The sequence below is a fragment of the Hemicordylus capensis genome, chromosome 5, assembly GCF_027244095.1.
Source record: "Hemicordylus capensis ecotype Gifberg chromosome 5, rHemCap1.1.pri, whole genome shotgun sequence".
NCBI classification, from domain to species: Eukaryota; Metazoa; Chordata; class Lepidosauria; order Squamata; family Cordylidae; genus Hemicordylus; species Hemicordylus capensis.
The window spans coordinates 226,670,369-226,690,599 of NC_069661.1; the positions used below are offsets into that span (position 1 = coordinate 226,670,369).

Here is a 20,231-nt window from a genome sequence, read left to right on the forward strand (position 1 = left end):
TTCCATGCAATTTTTGGGGAAATAAAATTTGTTACATTTGGCAAGTCTGCCTCACAAAGTATGCATGTTTGGACAATGTCAGTGGTTGAGGAGTTTGGTACTTAGAAAGCTGGATGGCTTGGTAAGAGTCAAATAATCACTCAGTCATGTACCTCAGTCATGTACCAACAGGTAGTTTAATATAACCATTTTTTAAAAAAGTTGTTGAAAAGCTTTTAGAAAAAGGTTGTGATTCCCCATAGATGCAGAACACTGTTAATCTCCAGGCATGGATGACACAATTAACTACATCTTTATCTTGTAGGAATCCAGTTACATTGAAGAAAGCACTAACCAAAATGATGCCATCTCCTTGATTTTCTCTCTCAAAGAAGAAGTTGGAGCTTTGGCTAAAGTTCTACGCATTTTTGAGGTATGTGTGTTATTCCACTTATCTTGGGAAAGAAATTCCACTATTTCAACATCCAGTTGTCAAAAGCAGAGTCCCAATGCATTACACTTTGCTGTTGATTTCAATGATATTTGAATTATACCAGTACATTGTAAACTAAAACAAATCAAGACTGAGTGCAATACTCAAATTAAATCTGAAGCATAAGCTGAGGACTGGTTATTTCTGTTCACCACTTGCTGACTACAGTATCAGGTGTTGATTTGCATGTTTGAAATGGCCAAAGGATCAAAAAGTTCTAATATCTTCTCAGAGACATATTTTCAGTGGAACCGGTTCACACATTCAATTGAGACTCCTCAAATGATGTACATGTATATATGTGTGACTCTCTTGAAGCATATAAACTCAGAGACATGAGTTTGGGGCGGTATAAAAATATGTTAAAATGAATGAATGAATGAATGAATAATAGGGCAGGATATACATTTATTAAATAAATAATAAACCAGCCTAATAGTCCCTATGAAATGCACATGAGTATATTAGCACAGCTCTGTAATGATCCCCTATGATTCCAACTCAACTTTGAGGGGGCAAAGGAGTCCAATTAGCCACAAATGGGGGACCCACACCAATTAAGACTTGCGTGCTACAGAAACTGCTGGATGCAGTCTCAAGTGCATGGACATCTCTGTCAGCAGAGAGACCTAAAGCTCCTCTACTTGATACAAGAGAAATCAAATTAGAAGTTCCTGGGAGGGCTCTTTTTGTGAATGCCTGCCTCCTGCAGACTCCTATTTAAGGCATCTCGTACACTGGGTCATGTTTTTTTTTTTTAAAAAGCTAAAATAACAGTGACGTATTAAAAAAAAGAGACAGAACAGTGAAAACAATAACAGAATTCATTATGCCCCTGGTTGTCTTGCTGGAGACAAGCATTTCATTCTGTGGTTTTATTTATTTCCTTTAAGAACATTGTGTCTGTTCTTAAAAGCAACTCATCTGGCAAAATATAGACAGAAAATATTGTATAATAAAATGTGACCCACATATTTTGTATTTGGGAAAATAAAGTAAAATTGGATGTCCCAACACATCTTCAACCCAAGGAAAACTTAATGACTGTTCATAGGTTCCAACCATCCCTATTTACCAGGGACAGCTCCTGTTTTCTGGAATCTGTCCCAGGGCATTTTTCACACACAACTTTTAGCTCACATCTCCTTCTGCTGCTGCTTTCAAGTTAGATTTAAGTGCCGCAATGGTGCAGCGTGGGGTGGCACACCAGAGGAGCAGGTATGACCTAACTGCCTCCCTTTCAAGGTACCCCTCACCCTGCGCCGAAATGTTTCGACTGCAGGAGGCTGAATTGTTTCTGCACCTCTCCAAAAGGCACCGAAATGATTCGAGCACATCCCTAGCTCACAACATTAATAAAATAGATACAGTATAAAACAATTAATAATAATAATAAAATTAATGTTAAAAGACCAGGCTAAAACCACATTTAAAAGTTACAAATGTTAAAATTTCCAAATTAAAAGTTGTAACTTAGAAGTAAAAAGCTAAAAACTAAGAAGCTTACCAGATTTTTTTTTAAAGCCTCTCTAAAAGGAACTCTTTAATTATTATTTTTTAAAACTCTGAGGGAGGGGGCATGACGAAGCTCTCCTGGGAGGGTGTTCCAAAATCGAGGGGCCCCAGTCAAAAAGCCCATGTCTCTAATCCGCACCTAATGGATCTCCAATAGTGGCAGGGCCATGATCAGGGCATGAGATGGTGAACAGAGAGCCTTGGTAAGTTCATAAGGGTGGATGTGGTCCAACAGGTACCCTGGCCCCAAGCCATGTAGGACAAATCCAGAACCTTGAATCTAGCCCAGAAGTAAACTGGTAACCAGTGAAGCCTTTACAGAATGAGTATAACACTCATGAAGCGTCTTGTGCCCATGAGCATCCAAGTAGCAGCATTCTGGACCAGCTGAAGCTTCCAAACAGTTTTCAAGGGCAGTCCCACATAGAGCACATTGCAGTAGTCCAATCTGGATGTCACCAAAGCATGAGTGTCTGAAGTCAGGTCTAACTTCTCCAAGCAGAATCACAGCTGGCATGCCAGTCATAGCTGGTAAAAAGCTCTTCTGCACACCGCCACCACCTGCGCCTCCAAGGACAGCACCACCTTCTGAGTACAATCCTCCAGGTAGGAGTGGAACCCCTGTATAACCATGCCCACAAGTCCCAACCCAGAGAAATGACCCAGAAGGTTATCCTGGTCAATGGCATCGAAATCTCTGAGAGATCCAGGAGAACCAACCCTGCCTTTTTCTATCTCCCAGTGTAGGTCATCCACCAGGGTGACCAAGTTAGTTTCTGTCCTATATCCAGGCTGGAAGCCAGATATGCTCAGATCTCTCCCATTGAAATAAATGGGACTTAAAAGTGCCAATCTTGGTAGATCATGCCTAATAAGAGAGCGCCTTCTTCTACATGATCCCCACCACACCTTAAGATCATCTGAGGAGGTCCGTCTCCAGTTGCCACCGGTTCGTCTGGTGGCGATGCAGAGGTGGGCCTTCTCTGTAGCTGCTCCTGGGCTATGGAATGCACTCCCGGCAAAAATTCGTAATTTGAGATCATTGTTGTCCTTCAAGAGAGCCCTTAAAACCTACCTATTTGGCCTGGCCTTCCAGAGTTTTAAATGATTAACTGTTTTTTAAAACTGTTTTAAACTGTTGCCCTGATTTTCAGGGCTTTTAGCTGTTTTTTGTGTTATAATAGTTTGATTTTAATTGTTAATTTGTTTTAATTGTTTTTATCATGCTGTGAACCGCCCTGAGCCATTTTGGAAGGGCGGTATATAAATCTAATAAATAAATAATATGTTTTGCAGTTCTATGCATATAACTATAGTTGATGAGTGAATCAGATATTATTATTTATTATTTATTACATTTATAAACCGCCCTATCCAGAGGCTCTCGGCGGTGTACAACTACTTTTAAAAAGACATAAAAACACATAGTGCTAAAAACAATTCAAAAGCAATTAAAACCATTTTAAACCAATTAAAATACTTTCAAAAAACAACAACACTTTACAGGCCTTGGAAGGCTAGGCCAAACAAATAAGTTTTTAGGGCTCTCTTAAAGGCTGACAGCGAGCCTAAACTGCGGATATCTGCCAGGAGTGCATTCCATAGACCAGGAACAGTTACAGAAAAGGCCCGGTTCCGAGTCGCCACCAGACGTACCAGTGGTAACTGGAGACGGACCTCTCCAGATGACCTCAACGAGCTATGGGGACCATACCAAAGAAGGTGCTCTCTTCTGGCAGCTGTTCCAGTAAGTTTGCCAACTGTTCCCTGAGGAGTTGTGTCCCTCCCGCCCCTCAATATTTTTTCACAATATCAAGCTATTAAAATCTCCTGGATCACTTTCAGTAGACACCAAGAGATTGATGCTCACCTGGAATCTCCGGGAATCCTGTAAAGATGGCAGTGCTACCTCATAGGCTATTTCTAGAATGTCATGGTACGGGGAAAGTCCTAGATCCACTTCAGAAATGCTTCTGCCCTAATTAAAACCTGATTTTCCAGCCAGAATTTGGATTGGATGGAATTTACCCACCTTCCTAATAAAATTTGAGAGGGATGGAGGAATACCCCTGGGCTCCACTGCACCCACCTCACAGGTTATTTCCAGAATAAATCTAGAATCCTTTGGAATGGAACAGGTTCCCAGTCTACTTCTAGGGTTACCAGCCATCCTGGATTGGCTCGGAGTCATCAGGACCTGGCATCAATCTCCAGAGGAGTACTGAAAGGAATCGTAGATGTTTTAATGCCTTGCAAAAAAAGTGGGGGGGATGTTGAAAAAGAAACATCCAGGAATAATTGTTAGAGCTGACAATCCAGAAATGCTCCCTGATAAAAATGGATAATATGATATAGACCTTTCAGTATCCCTGTAGAACAGGGATTCTCAATGTTGGGTCCCCAGGTGTTATTGGACTTCAACTCCCATAATCCCCAACCAAAGGCCACTGGGCCTGGGGATTATGGGAGTTGAAGTCCAATAACATCTGGGGGCCCAACATTGAGAATCCCTGCTATAGAGCTCAGTGCATACATGAAGTCAGAGACATGACTTCAGCAAAGATGATTCCCCTCCCCTGCCACTCGCCACCCACCTCCCAGTCAGCAAAAAGGACTTCAAAGCCATCGTTATCTTTTTCAGTATTTTGGATGCACTTGGCCTAAGCAATGTTTGCTATTGGGGTGAAAGCATTCCAGCTATCTTGAAAGAGTCACGTTTGCAGGATCGTTTGGCAACGGAGGAATTAACATCATTATGAGAGGGGAGTGGTGTTTGATGATTGATGCAACTGGCAAACTCATTTGCTGTAGGATATCTGTTTCTGTTTGGGCCTGCTAAAGATTAACCATCGATGGCACTGATGAGGAAGATGCAATAAAATTAAGAGATGCAGAGTTTGTACGGGGGCGGGGGGCGGGGGGCGGGGGGGTGGCGGGAAACCTAAACACTTGGATGGTGGCAGGTTGAGAGTTCTGTTCTGGAGTGATTATCTCCATTTTCACAGGGCCTTGTTACCTAGAAAATTTGACATGCATTAACATTTCTGCATTATTTTTACATGATGAAGCAGTCTTCTGAATGTGCTGCAACATGATGAAATCGGCAGTGATTTTGTAAGAAAACTATTGATCATTGACGTGGGCGTCCTGGGACTGGAATGACCAGCAACTTTTTCTTCTTCAAAAACCAGGCTGGGGGTGGTGGGTGTAGAGAGGCAGCCATTGGATTGGCACCACCTGGCAGCGGGAGAGGAGTTAACCCTTTGCCCCCCCTTCTAAATCCCTCCCCACATTGCTATTAGGTCCTCCATGGCTAATAGCAGCTTCAAAGAAGTGATCTGCATCAGTGCCACTGCACAGTGGGAAAGAATTAGATGTTTGTTTGTTTTTAAAAAAGATTGTTCTTTGAATAAGAAAAAAGATGTTGAGACTTTGTTAGGATCCATCCATACCTGACTTTAGAACCCTGATGAGGCCTCTTCTGGGGAGGAGGAAGAGCCAACTTCTACAGGGGCCTTCTGCACAAACAGCGATCCCAGGGTGATGGCAGTCCCTAAATAACCCGAGATCTGTAACTCACTCAAACCTTGGATACTGATCTTGAGTTATGTGAAGCAAATAGAAGAAGAGCAAAAGGTTTCAAGTTCCCTCTCTGGCTTCTCCAAGATAGGGCTGAGAGAGATTCCTGCCTGTAACCTTGGAGAAGCTGCTGCCAGTCTGTGAAGACAATACTGAGCTAGATAGACCAATGGTCTGACTCAGTATATGGCAGCTTCCTATGTTCCTAAGTAGGTTAGAATAAGCTGAGTTTGGTTGTGTCATCAAAACCTACCAATCTGGGCTCATTTTAACCTTGAGAGGAAATAGATGCTCATGCAGGGATAGGAGAGAGCAGCATGCATTCCTAAGGTTTAGAGACATCACGAGGAACGCGGCTCTAACTGAGGTTACGCTGTCTCAACCAGCCCACTGTTTTCGAAACTTCAGAACGCGCCCATACAAAATTAGTTGCAATTTTAGTATTAGACACTAGGTGGAGCATTAGTAATGAAATGTAAGGAGGATTCAGAAAACTCATCTAGTTATAAACTGCTGTAAATATGTTGGATTGAGATCTTAATAGTAGCAGAGGTATCTCTTGAAAGTATTCTAACAAACCAAGAGCACTCAGCATTAATTGAATGTTAAGGGGAGCCCCAAAGTTCCTCTTTAATCCTTAATAGAGCAGCAGCAAAGATAAACTGTCCACCTCCACTTTCAGAGGCTAGATAGAGTATCTCTCAATGCCCGTTGCAGGGGAGCAACAGCAAAAGAGAGGGCATGCCCTCATCCACTTCTTGCCTGTGGGCTTCTCAGAGGCATCTGGTGGGCCACTGTGGGAAACAGGATTCGGGACTAGATGGGCTTTGGGCCTGCCCTGATCCAGTAGGGCTTTTCTTATGTTTTTAACCATATGTTTTGTTGCATAGATAGCATTTGGTAAATCTGCTGGGAGTTTAAGATTTCTCAAGACTCCTTCTTGTTCTAGTCCCATTCATTTCACCAGTTCATGGGATTTCAGCACTCACTCGTCACTTTCTCCCAAAATACTTACTGGTAGATTGATGGGTCTCCATTTTTGAATCATGTTTCCTTTTAATGTGGAGATTCTATTTCAACCATGGAGAAAAAAAGGTCTCATTCAATTCAATGTGAAGACCCTCAATTCACAACCTGTCCCTCAGTTCAGAGCTTGTCCCATGTGCTCATTCTGCCTGGGCTGATCTGGGTACATATAGGCCCAGTGAATGGTGGGTCTATATGTAGGCTCAAAGGTGCAACTGAACAGCACTATAAAGGGCTATTTGAATGCCTGGCTCTCATCTCTGTTTATATAGCACTTGTGAAGTGTAAAGTGCTCTTTAGAGTGTAACATACTCAACATCACAATAATCCTGCGAAGGAGGCCAACAGCCTACCCATTTTACAGACTGAGAACCGAAGCTGAGCTCCGCTGTGAAAAGCCACACCCTGCGCCATATTTGGCATCCCATTTTTGAAGGAGCTCCATCTGTTACTGCTCCACCTGTGTGTATATTCAGTCTACACAGCCGCGGCTTCTGCCCCAATAACGTTAGGAGGAGGAAGATGGTGTGAGATGGGGCAATGATGCGGTTTCTTCCTGTGCCAGCATTGCCCTCCAGCGGGGCTTACTGGCAGAAGTAGGCAGCACATACAGTGAATCTGTCCCATATAAAGATATATAGGCTTGGGGGCGAAACCTGGCTCGCCTGGGGGAAACAGTGTTTTTCTTTTTTTTCTGAAAAACTCCCCCAGTTTTTTCTGTAAAAAGGGGGGAGGCTGGGGTTTTTTTCTGGTTTCCCCCCAGGCCTTCACATCTCTAGTCCCATATGAGCTCCCCTTTCTAATTCTACAAGAGTAATGTGGGATGAAGCCCTGAATAGAGCAGCAGCCATTCTTCTCCTTAACATAAAGATTGGTCTATGAAACTATGGACTCTTTGGGATCAGTGCTTGCAGTACTGAAGAAATGTCAGCAGGGGTGTAACTATAATTGAGCGGATGGGTTCAAAGAACCTGGGGCCCAGAGCTCCTGAGAGCCTTCCAGCTCTACCCCTCCCTATCTGCTTCATTATCTCCCTCACTCCAAGAGGCCGCTGGAGAGAGGGGTGGACACAGGAAGCTGCCATATACTGAGTCAGACCACTGGTCTATCTAGCTCAGTATTGTCTTCACAGACTGGCTGCGGCTTCTCCAAGGTTGCAGGCAGGAATCTCTCTCGGCCCTATCTTGGAGAAGCCAGGGAGGGAACTTGGAACCTAGATGCTCTTCCCGGAGCGGCTTCATCCCCTGAGGGGAATATCTTACAGTGCTCACACTTCTAGTCTCCCTTTCATATGCAACCAGGGCAGACCCTGCTTAGCTAAGGGGACAAGTCATGCTTGCTACCACAAGAACAGCCCGACATGGGCCCCTGCTCCCCTAGCTATGCCCCTGAATGTCAGGGTGCCCGTAGAAAAATCCACACTGTACCTCTTACTTCCCTACAGTTTTAGGGAAATTATCCCACCTCTACTATAACCACCTATAACCAGATAAGGGAGCCATCAAAACGCAGGGGCCACAACCCCTCCCTGTAATTCAAACACTGAGTGGAATTAGAACCCAGAACTCTTAGCGCTCACTCCCCATACAAGTCTCCTTTCACATCCTGTTTGGTCAGTCCCATGGCTTTTCAAATAGTAATGGATGCTCCTTCAGTCCCACCATTTCCACAGCTGCATCTGCCATCTGTCCCCTTCTGAGGTCTCCTAATCATTCACTCTTCTTTGCAGTGGCTGCATGGCTTCTTGCATAAAGAGGGTCACTGAGGGTCTCACCCTCTTCTCACACCACCCCAGCATTATTGATGGAGGTTACTGTGGCTTTATACTGGCATAAAGAACCTTGCATCTCATCCTGGGTGCTTTGGCAACATGCTTAGAACTGGGCTGTAATATTTCCCTGTGCTGCTCTCTCAAGGTTCGGCCCTAGTTGATCAGACAAATCAGTGAAATGCCTGATAGCACTTGTCTTTCTCCTTGGCTTGGCTGAGCCATAGATATAAATCCAAAGACATAATCCCAGCGATGATCCCATGGACCCTCACTTAGAGCAGACCGACTTGCTGGGTCTGGTCTCCATCATCATAAATCTTGACTGGAGTATTTTTAACTTTCCCTAACTCTGGGGTTCTCTAATGATTTGTGAGTGCCTAATTAAATAGCAAATACAAAGCATTGTCTGTGTGCAATACAGACCTTTAGAGAACTAAAACAACTTGACCTGGGGGCTCAGCCCAGTTAAATGCATTCTTTGCATCACGGCCAGCTCAATTAGGGGAACATCTTTCCTGAACTACAGGATCTGAATGCGCTTCTGACCTTTTCAACTTATTGTGTTGGTATCTGGCCAAACAATTTAAGTTCATCTGTAGTGTGTCTACTGCAAAGCACTAGGAAAAGTGCACATCCAACACGATGTCCCTGGCAGACATGCCATTTCAGAAGTAGCAGGTGGAAGGGGAGGGAGCTGGTTTTCAGCTGTGTTTTAAGGTCTGCCCTTGAATACAACCAAGTTGAAATGTAATAAAGCAGTGCAATTCCATTTCAGTTGTCTTGATTGTGGTAATTCTTCATAACAACGAGAGCAATGTGGTGCCCTTCCCCCTACCCACCATTTTCTTTGAAGCAAAGGGATTTGCACCTCTGGCCTGCATGCCTCCGACACACCTCTGGATTTGCACCTTTGGCATGCATACATATAGAGTCAGAGCCACCATTGGGCAAACAGGCTCAAAGAACCCGGGCTGCCACCGATCAGGGGCCACACCTCATGACCCTGACACACACCCCGTGTCTGACATCAGACGCAGGGGGTGCTGGTTTAGCTCCTGAGCAGGGCCACATGGCCCCATTCGGGAGTTAAATGGCTGGCGCTGCATTTGCAGCGCGGCCAGGAGTGGCTGTTCTCTGCCTTTAAGGCAAGAGCCGCTCCTGGCCACACTGCGAATGCAGTGCCAGCCAGGCTTTAACTGCCAAATGGAGCTGTGCGGCTCCATTTGGGAGCCAGACCACGCCCCCTGCATCAGACATGGGGGCGTGGCTAGCCCCCATGTCTGACGTCAGATGCGGGGCAGGTTAAGTGAAGCCGCCGCACTGCGGCTGGGCACGGGCCGCTTGTGTCGTGGCTCCGCGCCTACATACATGCATAGTAGAGGCCATTTAATGGTTAATAACAACCATTACTTAGAATATAGAATTGAGTTGGTCTCTGAGAAATATTACCTATGATGTGAAATATGGGGTGAGAGAAGATTGCCACACAGAATGGAACCCTTGTTTGCTGGATTTTCAATCAGATCCACCTGTCAGGGAGGAGTCCTGCCTCATGTACATCCTACATCTCCCCTCCTATTCTATTCCTCCCTTGTGTGCTTGCCTTAGCCTTCTTCCTCTTTCATTTTCAACTCAGCCGGTCATGTTGCCACAGTTATGAAGTAAAGGGGCCATGCTTAATAAATATGGAACATGCTTCCTAATATCACTTGGGTCTCCCACCCTTTTATCCAGAGTGAGATATGAGAAAGCAAGGTTCAATCAGTCTCCATTCCAGGATGAAGTTCAGCTTGAGATAGCAGCACTAGAGGTAGGGTTCAGTGTTCTCTCTAATTTTTTTTCATCTGTGTGGAGAATGAGTTTTGTTCTGGGTGGCAGTATGAAAGGAGTGTGTGGACACATGCATTCATAGTGGGGCCTTCCTGATTCAACCTGAATGGGATCTACAATTAACTGAGTGGATATCCAAAAACTTGTGGGCACACACATGTGCGCATGCCGTAGAGGGAACACTGGTAGGGCTGTCACCTCTGACTGAAGCTATTTCTGGAGATCCCACCCCCCCGCCAACATTTTTTCCAATATTTTTCACAATGCTGAGTCATTCAGATCTCCAAGACTGCTTTCAGTAACTTGGAGATTGATGCCAAATTCTGGAGACTCTGGGCCAATCCTAGAGGCTGGCAACCATATTACAGGGAAATTCATACATTGCACATACATCGGTACATGTTTTGTAAGAATGATTGTACATGTATTCATTTTAACCTGGGGAATGGACTCAACAAATGTAGGATGCAGATTTTACATATTTCTGTACATGTATTGATCATAGTAGCCCTCTTCAAGCATGTATGCTTAATACAGTTCCAGGTAGGGCTGAGAGCAACTCCTGCCTGTAACCTTGGAGAACCACTGCCAGTCAGCGTAGACAATACTGAGCTAGATGAACCAATGATCAGACTCAGTAAGGAGTTCCCAGCAAGCCCTGCCTCCTGTGCTGATGCTCTGTAGCCCTGGCTAGAGAGATCCTCTCCATATTTTGGTTTTCAGCATTCTCAGTCTTGGTGAGGACCTCTAAGGTAGGGGCATAGTTAAGGAGCACATCCGTATGGAATGGGGCTTACTGGCACATTCCTGTTGGCCTTGCAGCCATATACGGCATGCATGGTTATATAATGCCTCAAGATTGCATTATTCTGTGTGAATATGCACATGCATACAGATCATCAGCTTGTTTGCATGTGCAATGTAATGTGTAAACAGCTTTTATCTCTCATCTTAATCTTCTTCCTCCTCCCTCGACTCAAAGGATGTGCAGAACCAGCTCAACTGCAAACCAGGCCGGTTTGAGTGGTTCAATCATGAACCAGTCTGAACTGGTTCATAGTGGTTCTTTGAACCAACCAGCCTAGTCAATTGGTTTTACCAAACTGGTTCAGATATCCATGGTTCAGTACAAATTTCCGGTTCAAATTCAGACTAAATCATGCCAATCAGTTCATGCACATCCCTAATTAAAACAAATCTATCTATCTATCTATCTATCTATCTATCTATCTATCTATCTATCTATCTATCTATCTATCACACTTGTATACCACCCCAAACTCGCATCTCTGGGCGCGTTTCTGAGCGATAGGCTACAAATGTAAATACATTTATACACAAATAATCTTGCCTTAAATGTTCTCCAAGGTCTGCTCTAGCAGGGTAAAAGAAAGGATGGGGTACCCAAGATGACTGCAGTAATTTTTCCAATGCTTTTTCTTGGGTGTCCTTTGTAGGGGTGTGCACAGAACTGGCTGGTCCGGTTCAGTTTGAGTCCAGACATGGTCCGGCACCCCCTCGAAACCCACCCACCCCGGTTCAGTTCAGTCTGGAGGGGGTGTGTGCAAACATTTTTTTTTTAATTAAAAATTTTGTTTTTTACTTATCCCCTTCAGGGGAGTTGTTGGAGGCGGTGTGTGTGGGGGGGTCCAGGGAGGTCCCCCCTCCCCCAGCTGGCCTCCCTTTATGCCACCACTGGCCGTTCGGCCAGCTCTTTGCCCCGTTCGGGCCTTCCCCCTCTGGCACAGTGGCCATTTTGGAGGCTGCTGCTCCTGCACAATTGTCTTCTGCGTGACCTAGGCCACGTAGAGGCCAATTGTGCAGGTGCAGCAGCCTCCAAAATGACCACCATGCTGGAGGGGGATGGCCCGAATGGGCCAGTGGCATAAAGAGAGGCCGGCTGGGGGAGGGGGGAACCTCCATGGACCCCCCCACCTCCAACAACTCCCCTGAAGGGGGTTAGTAAAATAATAATAATAATAATAATAATAATAATAATAATAATAATAATAATAATTATTATTTTTAAATTCCGCAAACCCCCCAAATAGTTGGCGAGTGTTCAGTCCAGGGTCGGACTGAACAGGGGAATGGTTCAGTTTGACCCCAAATGGTCAAACTGAACAGCACGTTCGACGTCGAACCTGTTTGCACATCCCTAGTCCTTTGTAGACTCTACCTTCTGGAGAGGTGCACTCTTTGCTTCTTTTTACATGGCTCTTAGCACTTTAAATGCAAATGTGTAAAATTGGAAAATATTTCAACACACAGTAAATACTGTATTTACCTGAATACAAGATGACTATGAATTTAGAATGAGCTCCTTAAAAAATAGAGGATAAATATAGGTTATTTACCAAAAGGAAAAGGAATTTAAGACAAACACCTGATTTCTAACATGAAATAACTTGGATAAACCTATTCTCGGATTCAATATAGTTTTTAAAAAATGTTTCTTGCCCTCAAATATTTTCTCTATAGTGCCATGTAAAGACCATTAATAACCATACACAGACCGTTAATTTTTCTCTGTAGTGCCATGCATAGACCATTAATAACCATCTCCTGTATTCCACCCACTTGTTAATGTCATATTCACCATGTTAATATTTACCTCTTTCTTTTAGGAAAAAGGGATCAACTTGATTCACATTGAGTCCAGACCTTCCCGGCTGAACAAAGATGAATATGAGTTTTTCATAAACTTGGATAGCAAGAATATTCCTGCTCTTCAAGAAATCATCAGGACTTTGAGAGATGACATTGGAGCAAATGTTCATGAGCTTTCACGTGAAAAGAAGAAAGATGCTGGTAAAAAAAATATTGTTCAGAATAATATCAATTGTAAAATTATACACACATGCATACCAGTAAAAGGGCTTGGAGTTTGCAAGCCCATGAACTCTGTGACTCAAGACAGTTCCTAGCTCTATGAGGTATCATTCCCCATGCTTTCCAATGAGAGAGTGTTCCTACATTTTCCAGAACATTAATGGATTTTGGGGGGGATTTGGGATTTTTTTTTGTAGTCTGAGCGAGGTCTGGAACCTTCCTGTGAAAACAGCATGTTTCTGTCTTTCAAGGTTTGGTCTGGGAGTTTCATGTCAGTCAGTGAGCCGGGTCTCACGATCAGTGAGACCCGGTTTGGGAAGCTCAGCAGGGAGAGATGGCTAAGCCCGCTCTCCCCACAGACAATCAGGGTGGGAGCCCTGGGCAGCTGGATCGGCTGCCAACACGATTGTCGGCTCCGTGACGGAGCCGGCAGGGGCTGTGGAGTTTGGGGGCTGCGTGAGTGCGCAGGACATACTAGGGAGACCTCCAAGCTGGGAGGCTGCTTTTCAGCCTCCTGCTGGGGTCTCCTTGTGAGTAGCCGTGGCTACTCACGATTTTTAAAACCAGGTTTGAGGAGTGCTCGCTCCGCAAACCTGGTTTAAGGACGGGGTAGTTAGGCAGGTTACCCGCTTAGGAGCCACCGCACTCGCAGCTGAGCCTGGTGGTTCACATGATGGGACGAAATCGTGCTAGCCTCCGCTAGCCCAATTTCGTGCCATCGTGTGAATAGCCTCATTGAGTCAGTGAGGGCTTGCAATTTGAAAGACTTTGAACATCTTATCTCTCTGTGACTCTAGGTTTTTCTAGCTCTATTAGATCTCATTCCCCTCACTCTCCAGTGGGAGAGTGTTTCCACATTTTCTGGGACAGTAATGCATTATTCTGGGGGTCTGGGTTGTTTTTGTGGTCTAGACGAGGTCTGGAACCTACCTACAGAAATGGCATGTTTCCATCATTTGTGGTTTGGTCTGGGAGTTTCACGTCAGTCAGTCATTGAGGCCCAAGCAGCTTTATATAGATAAAGCTCTCTCAGCCTAATTGAGCTATTTAATATTATTTCTTTTTCTTTAAATGTACTCTTTCCTCAAAATGGAGGAACATGGTTTAACACATAGAACATTAGATATTGATATTGGAGAGTCAGGATCTTATCTCTGCTAAATTGTTATGATTGTTTCCTGGCTAGCATTGGGCAAGTCATTACCTCACAATCTAGCTGACCTTACAGGATGTTGTGAGGAAAAGTGAGGGTCCTTCCAGACACCAAAAAATTGTGCAAGTTCAAAATGCTGTCTTACTGGCTGTACAGATGTTCCCATCCCCTAGACTTGAATGTTCCTTCCTATTGGGATCTTATTCTCTGATCACGCACGGCTCAGATACTTTGTGCGATTTTCACAGCACTTCCTGATGGTCAGCACCCTCTGATGGTCAGAGAAGAATCCATTCCCTTTTGAATACTAATTTTGGACTGACTGCTGGTTCTTCTCAGAACACAAGTGCTGGCCAGCATGTGGTACTACAAAAATGGTGTGAGGTCTCTGATCAGAGTGTGACCAGAGAATAAAATCCCAATAGGAAGGAGTGCAGAAGCCCATGAAAGTGTCTGTACAGGCAGTAAGATAGAACTTTTAACTTGCACCAAAGTTTTCAACATTGCACAATTTATTGCTGTCCCTGAGTCAAGCATTGTGCATTGAAATGCACAATAGAATAATAGAATAGTCATGCTGAACGTTGGTTCTGCTCTTTTACATTTTCTGGTCCAATTTACTTGTGACCTTCAGCCTCTGTGATTCCTCTGAGTCTCTCATATCACTCCAGATAATTTTGCCTACAGCAAACGGGCAGGTTGTATGGAACCATGCTGGTGACGTCCATCCCATGGAGGGTGTGTCACCAGCATGGCACATAGCCATGTAACCTGCCCAAACTAGGTGGGAGGAAGATTTATGGAGCAATGAGGGACGGATCACAGAAGGTTAGATCAAAGAAGGTTACTCTTTGCCACAGTGGTCCTACTAAATGAAAAGGAGGGAAATAGCTCACAGAAGAGCTTATCAACTGGCATATAGGTTTAGTGCTATGGTCGCTGTTTAGGTGCAACCATCTGTGCCACCTGCACTGCTCCTGGGGGGTCTAGCTCTGATTGCCATGGGGACCCGGAAATTGTGGGATGGCTTGATCGGTTTGAGAGGTAACTGAAGTAGAGGTCTGTGATGTACCAGTCATTTATTTATTTATTTAGCATATTTTTATACCTCCCACAACCTGTGTCTCTGGGCGATTTACAGTTAAAAACATTTGAACATTAAATCAGTTAGACAACTAGAATCATTTACACATTAAAATAATTAACCTTAAAATCATTTTAAAAACCCAACATTAAAACATTAAAACTCTAAACCTAATTAAAAGCCTGAGTGAATAAATATGTCTTCAGTGCCTTTTTAAAAATGGCCAGAGATGGGGAGACTCTTATTTCAACAGGGAGCGCATTCCAAAGTCCAGGGGCAGCAATGGAGAAGGCCTGTTCTCGAGTAACCGCCAAACGAGTTGACGGCAACCGGAGACAACCCTCTCTAGATGGCAAGTCAAATACTTTGGAAAGTGTTTCTCCCACTTGCTTGAATGTGTTTACGTCAACAAAATCTATGCCAGGGGTCTGCAAATACATAACATAAGACCCCTGCTGGATCAGAACAAAGGTCCAGCTCACCCAGCCTCCTGTCCTCAGCAGTGGCCAGTCAGAGGCCATTGGGAAGCCCACAGTCAAGGCATGAGTTCATCAGGTTAGCCATTCATTTTCAGAAAATAAAGGTGGCAAATTAATAAATGTGCCATTTCTAATATAGAACAAATATGTAGACATACAAAGGGGTAGAAGAACAGCCATCTGGGAGGGGGGGGGTAACTGACTACCTACAGTGCAGTGTTCCATAAACCCAAAATAAGCATATACTCTTCTCTGCTTCACAGTCATATGTACGCACATCCTTTTCTTATGAATACCCTCATGGCTCTTCACACAGCAGATGTGGTTCTAATAGGATTTCAGTTAAGGTTGGCTTTAAAAGCTTGAGCTCTGGTGCCTCTTCTTCCTTCCTGGGAGCAACATGAAAGGGCATTAATATCTTCCAGAAATAAATCCTGATAATCTCCTTACCTTCTCCTTTGTGTCCTATCCATGACATTGTATTGCAGGGGGTGCAGGGGGGCGGGGAACAGGGAAATATTTGGAAGAATCAGGCAAACCCTTCCATTCAGGAAAGGGACAAGACAGACAAAGAGTTATGCCATGGCAGGGTATCGTGAGTGCCTAAAGGGGAAGAGTTAATTACTTTTTGGGTGTGGAAGTTTATCTTTACATTGTAATTTTGCAGGCAGGGGAAAGCCCCACTCCTTGGCCACTTTCCAGCATGAAGCTGCTGTCGCGGGCTTGTTTACTTGGAAGTAAGGGCCATTCAGATCAGTGGTTCTTCTTCTCAAATACATGTGGTTAGGGCTGGGAGATGAGGAACTGATCTGCACAGCCATTCTGCATGCTGTAACCCTACCACAAGCAGGTCTAATGTTAAGATAAAATGGAATGAAGAAGTGGTTTGGGTAGTATATTCCAGAAAAGATGCCAAATTCCTGTCCCTAGCCTTCATCTCTATTCACCATTTGCCAAGGACCCAGGGCATAGTCACCATGAGAGCCAGTGCGGTGTAGTGGTTAGAGTGCTGGACTAGGACTGGGGAGACCTGAGTTCAAATCCCCATTCAGCCATGAGACTTGCAGGGTGACTCTGGTCCAGTCACTTCTCTCTTAGCCTAACCTACTTCACAGGGTTGTTGGGAAAGAGAAACTCAAGTATGTAGTACACCGCTCTGGGTTCCTTGGAGGAAGTGTGGGATAGAAATGTAATAATAATAATAATAAGGAGGAGGTGATATTGAACAATGGCTAACAACTGGGACAACTCATCTCATCATGAAAGACCCAGCAAAAGGTGCAGTTCCAAGTAATTATAGACCGATCACCTGCCTGCCAACCATGTTGATTGACAAAATGATTTTAGAAAACTGCAAGAGAAGAAAAACAAATCTAAGTGTTGCATGGATTGACTACAAGAAAGCCTTCGATTCATTGCCTCACACATGGATACTAAAATGTTTAGAAACAACTGGTGTCAGCAAAAACATTCAGATATTTATAAAAAAAGCCATGAGCATGTGGAGTACACAGTTAACAATCAGTGGCGAGACACTTGGACAGGTTAGCATTAGAAGAGGCATTTTCCAAGGGGACTCACTATCCCCTCTGTTGTTTGTAATCGCCATGACCCCACTTTCACAAATAGTCAACAAAACAGGCCTTGGATACCAAACATCTAAAACATCAAGTCAAATCAACCATCTGCTGTACATGGATGATCTGAAGTTGTATGGAAAGTCCCAGTCAGAAATTGAATCACTGCTCAACACTGTCCGTATATTCAGTAGCAATACAGCAATGGAGTTTGGACTAGACAAGTGTGCTGCATTAATAAAGAACAGGGGGGAAATAGCAAAAACAGAAGGAATAGAACTGCCCAATGGAAGCAACATCAAGAACCTGGAAGAGAAAGAACATTACAAATACTTGGGCATTCTCCAGGCTGATAACATTGCACACACTGAAGTTAAAAGAAAAATTGGAAGCGAATATATCAGGAGAGTTAGAAAAATCCTCAAGTCCAAACTCAATGGCGGGAACACCATACAAGCCATAAACACCTGGGCTATACCTGTTATCAGATACACTGCAGGAATAATAGACTGGACCCAGGCAGAGCTAGAGACGCTGGATCGTAAGACCAGGAAAATCATGACCATCAATCATGCTCTGTACCCCCGCAGTGATGTCGATAGGCTATACCTCCCTCGCAGCTCAGGTGGAAGAGGAATGCTGCAAGTCCATCAAACAGTAGAGGAGGAGAAAAGAGGCCTTGAAGAATATATCAAGGACAGTGAAGAAGATGCACTTCAAATGCTCAATAACGCGAAACTATTCAACACCAATGAAAGAAAACAGGCCTACAAGAAAGAACAAGTCAAGAACCGAGGAGAAAAATGGAGAAATAAGCCCCTGCATGGTCAATATTTGCACAATATAAGTGGAAAATCAGACATCATCAAGACCTGGCAATGGCTTAAGAATGGTTACTTGAAGAAAGAAACAGAGGGTTTAATACTGGCTGCGCAAGAACAGGCACTAAGGACAAATGCAATAAGAGCCAAAGTCAAAAAATCCACAACAAACAGCAAGTGCCGCCTTTGTAAAGAAGCAGATTAAACAGTGGATCACCTAATCAGCTGTTGTAAAAAGATCGCACAGACTGACTACAAACAAAGGCATGACAGGGTAGCAGGGATGATAAACTGGAATATCTGGAAAAAAATACAAGCTACCTGTAGCCAAAAATTGGTGGGACCATAACATTGAAAAAGTTGAAGAAAATGAAGATGTAAAAATATTATGGGACTTCCGACTACAAACAGACAAACATCTGCCACACAATACATGTGATATAACTGTAGTCGAGAAGAAAGAAAAACAAGTCAAAATAATCGACATAGCAATACCAGGGGGTAGCAGAATAGAAGAAAAAGAAATAGAAAAAAAATCACAAAATACAAAGATCTACAAATTGAAATTGAAAGGCTGTGGCAGAAAAAGACCAGAATAATCCCAGTGGTAATTGGGGCCCTGGGTGCAGTTCCAAAAGACCTTGAAGAACACATCAACACCATCGGGGCCACAGAAATCACCATCAGCCATTTACAAAAAGCATCTTTACTGGGAACAGCCTATATTCTGCGACGATATCTATAACAATTGACAATAAAATTCTGGCATCCCAGGTCCTTGGGAAGGACTCGATGTTTGGATAAAACAAACCAGTCAATAACACCTGTCTGACTGTGTAAACAAGAAATAATAGTCGTAGGGCACATAATGCAGCCACCTTGCTGAAGAAGCTGAGCATGCCTAGAACTGATCAGGGCCTGGATGGCTGTCTGCCCGGGAATTCCAAGCACACCACCCTGTGATGGAAAGAAGGCAGGATATAAATACAATAATTAAAAATAGCACCCCCCTTCCAGGGGAGCTCTTGCCTGTGGGCTCTCCAGAGGCATCTGATGGGTCACTGTGTGAAACAGGATGCTGGACTAGATAGGCCTTGGGCCTGATCCAGCAGAGAACTTTTCCCCTTGCTTCTCTTGTGCAGCTCAAGGAAAGCTCCTGTAAAGCTGCATTTTTCTAAATAAATATAAAACAAGTAATTTGTTAATCATATGCATTTACAAAAATATCAAAAGGTTCTTAAAGGGGGACTGTACGGTCAAATGGGACTGTAGCTCAGTGAGTGGAGCACCCATTTTGGATGCAGAAGGTCCCAGGTTCAATCCCTGGCATTTCCAGGGCTGGGAGACACTCTTGACTGAAACACTGGAGAGCCACTGCCAGTCATTATAGAAAATACAGAGCTAGACGGACCAGCTAGATGGACACAGCATAAGACAGCTTCCTATGGTTGTTGTAGCAAAAGGAATGAGAAGATCGTTCCTTATCCCAAAGGCATTCACCGTCTGATAAGGAAGACGCTAGGGATGTGCACAGAACCGGTTCCGAGGCCCTTTTACGGACCTCCGAACTGGTTTGAAAGTTCAGAGAGCATGTGCGCTGGGCACTTTCAGCCACTTCCAGTCCATGACACACCAGGGCGGCAAGGAGGTATGCTACCGCCCCACGGGACCAATTTTGCACACAGCGCCAGTGGGGAAAACACAACGGAGCTGTGGGGTAAGAGCACCTTCCCCAGTCCTTAAAGCTATCCCAGCCCACCTTTGAAATGGCAGGGATGTTCCATGCACATCCCTAGAAGACACCAGCAAGAGCTATCTAGAGGGATGCAAGGCAAGGCTGAATAGGAACAGTTGCGCACCCACTGCTAAATAAAAGAGAGTCACCACTTTGAAAGGTTCCTCTTTGCTCAGTTAGTAACCTCCAGTCCAGAGGATGGCATTATTTTATCATCTCTCTTCAGGTGTGGAAAGGCTCACCTGAGCACTTCACAGGCAATTTTGACATAGAAAACTAAGAACATAAGAACAGCCCTGCTGGATCAGGCCCAAGGCCCATCTAGTCCAGCATTCTGTTTCGCACAGTGGCCCACCA

The 20,231-nt window shown here is 44.2% G+C and overlaps 1 protein-coding gene across 2 annotated transcripts in view; it reads left to right on the forward strand.

Annotated features, from left to right (window-relative positions):
* The window catches only part of PAH (phenylalanine hydroxylase), a 75,469-nt gene that overhangs the window by 3,673 nt on the left and 51,565 nt on the right, over positions 1-20,231 (forward strand). For both annotated transcript variants that reach the window (XM_053257012.1, XM_053257011.1), the window contains exons 2-3: positions 305-412; positions 12,821-13,004. In XM_053257012.1, coding sequence (XP_053112987.1) covers positions 305-412; positions 12,821-13,004 — 292 coding nt within the window. The remainder of the gene's footprint in view (positions 1-304; positions 413-12,820; positions 13,005-20,231) is intronic.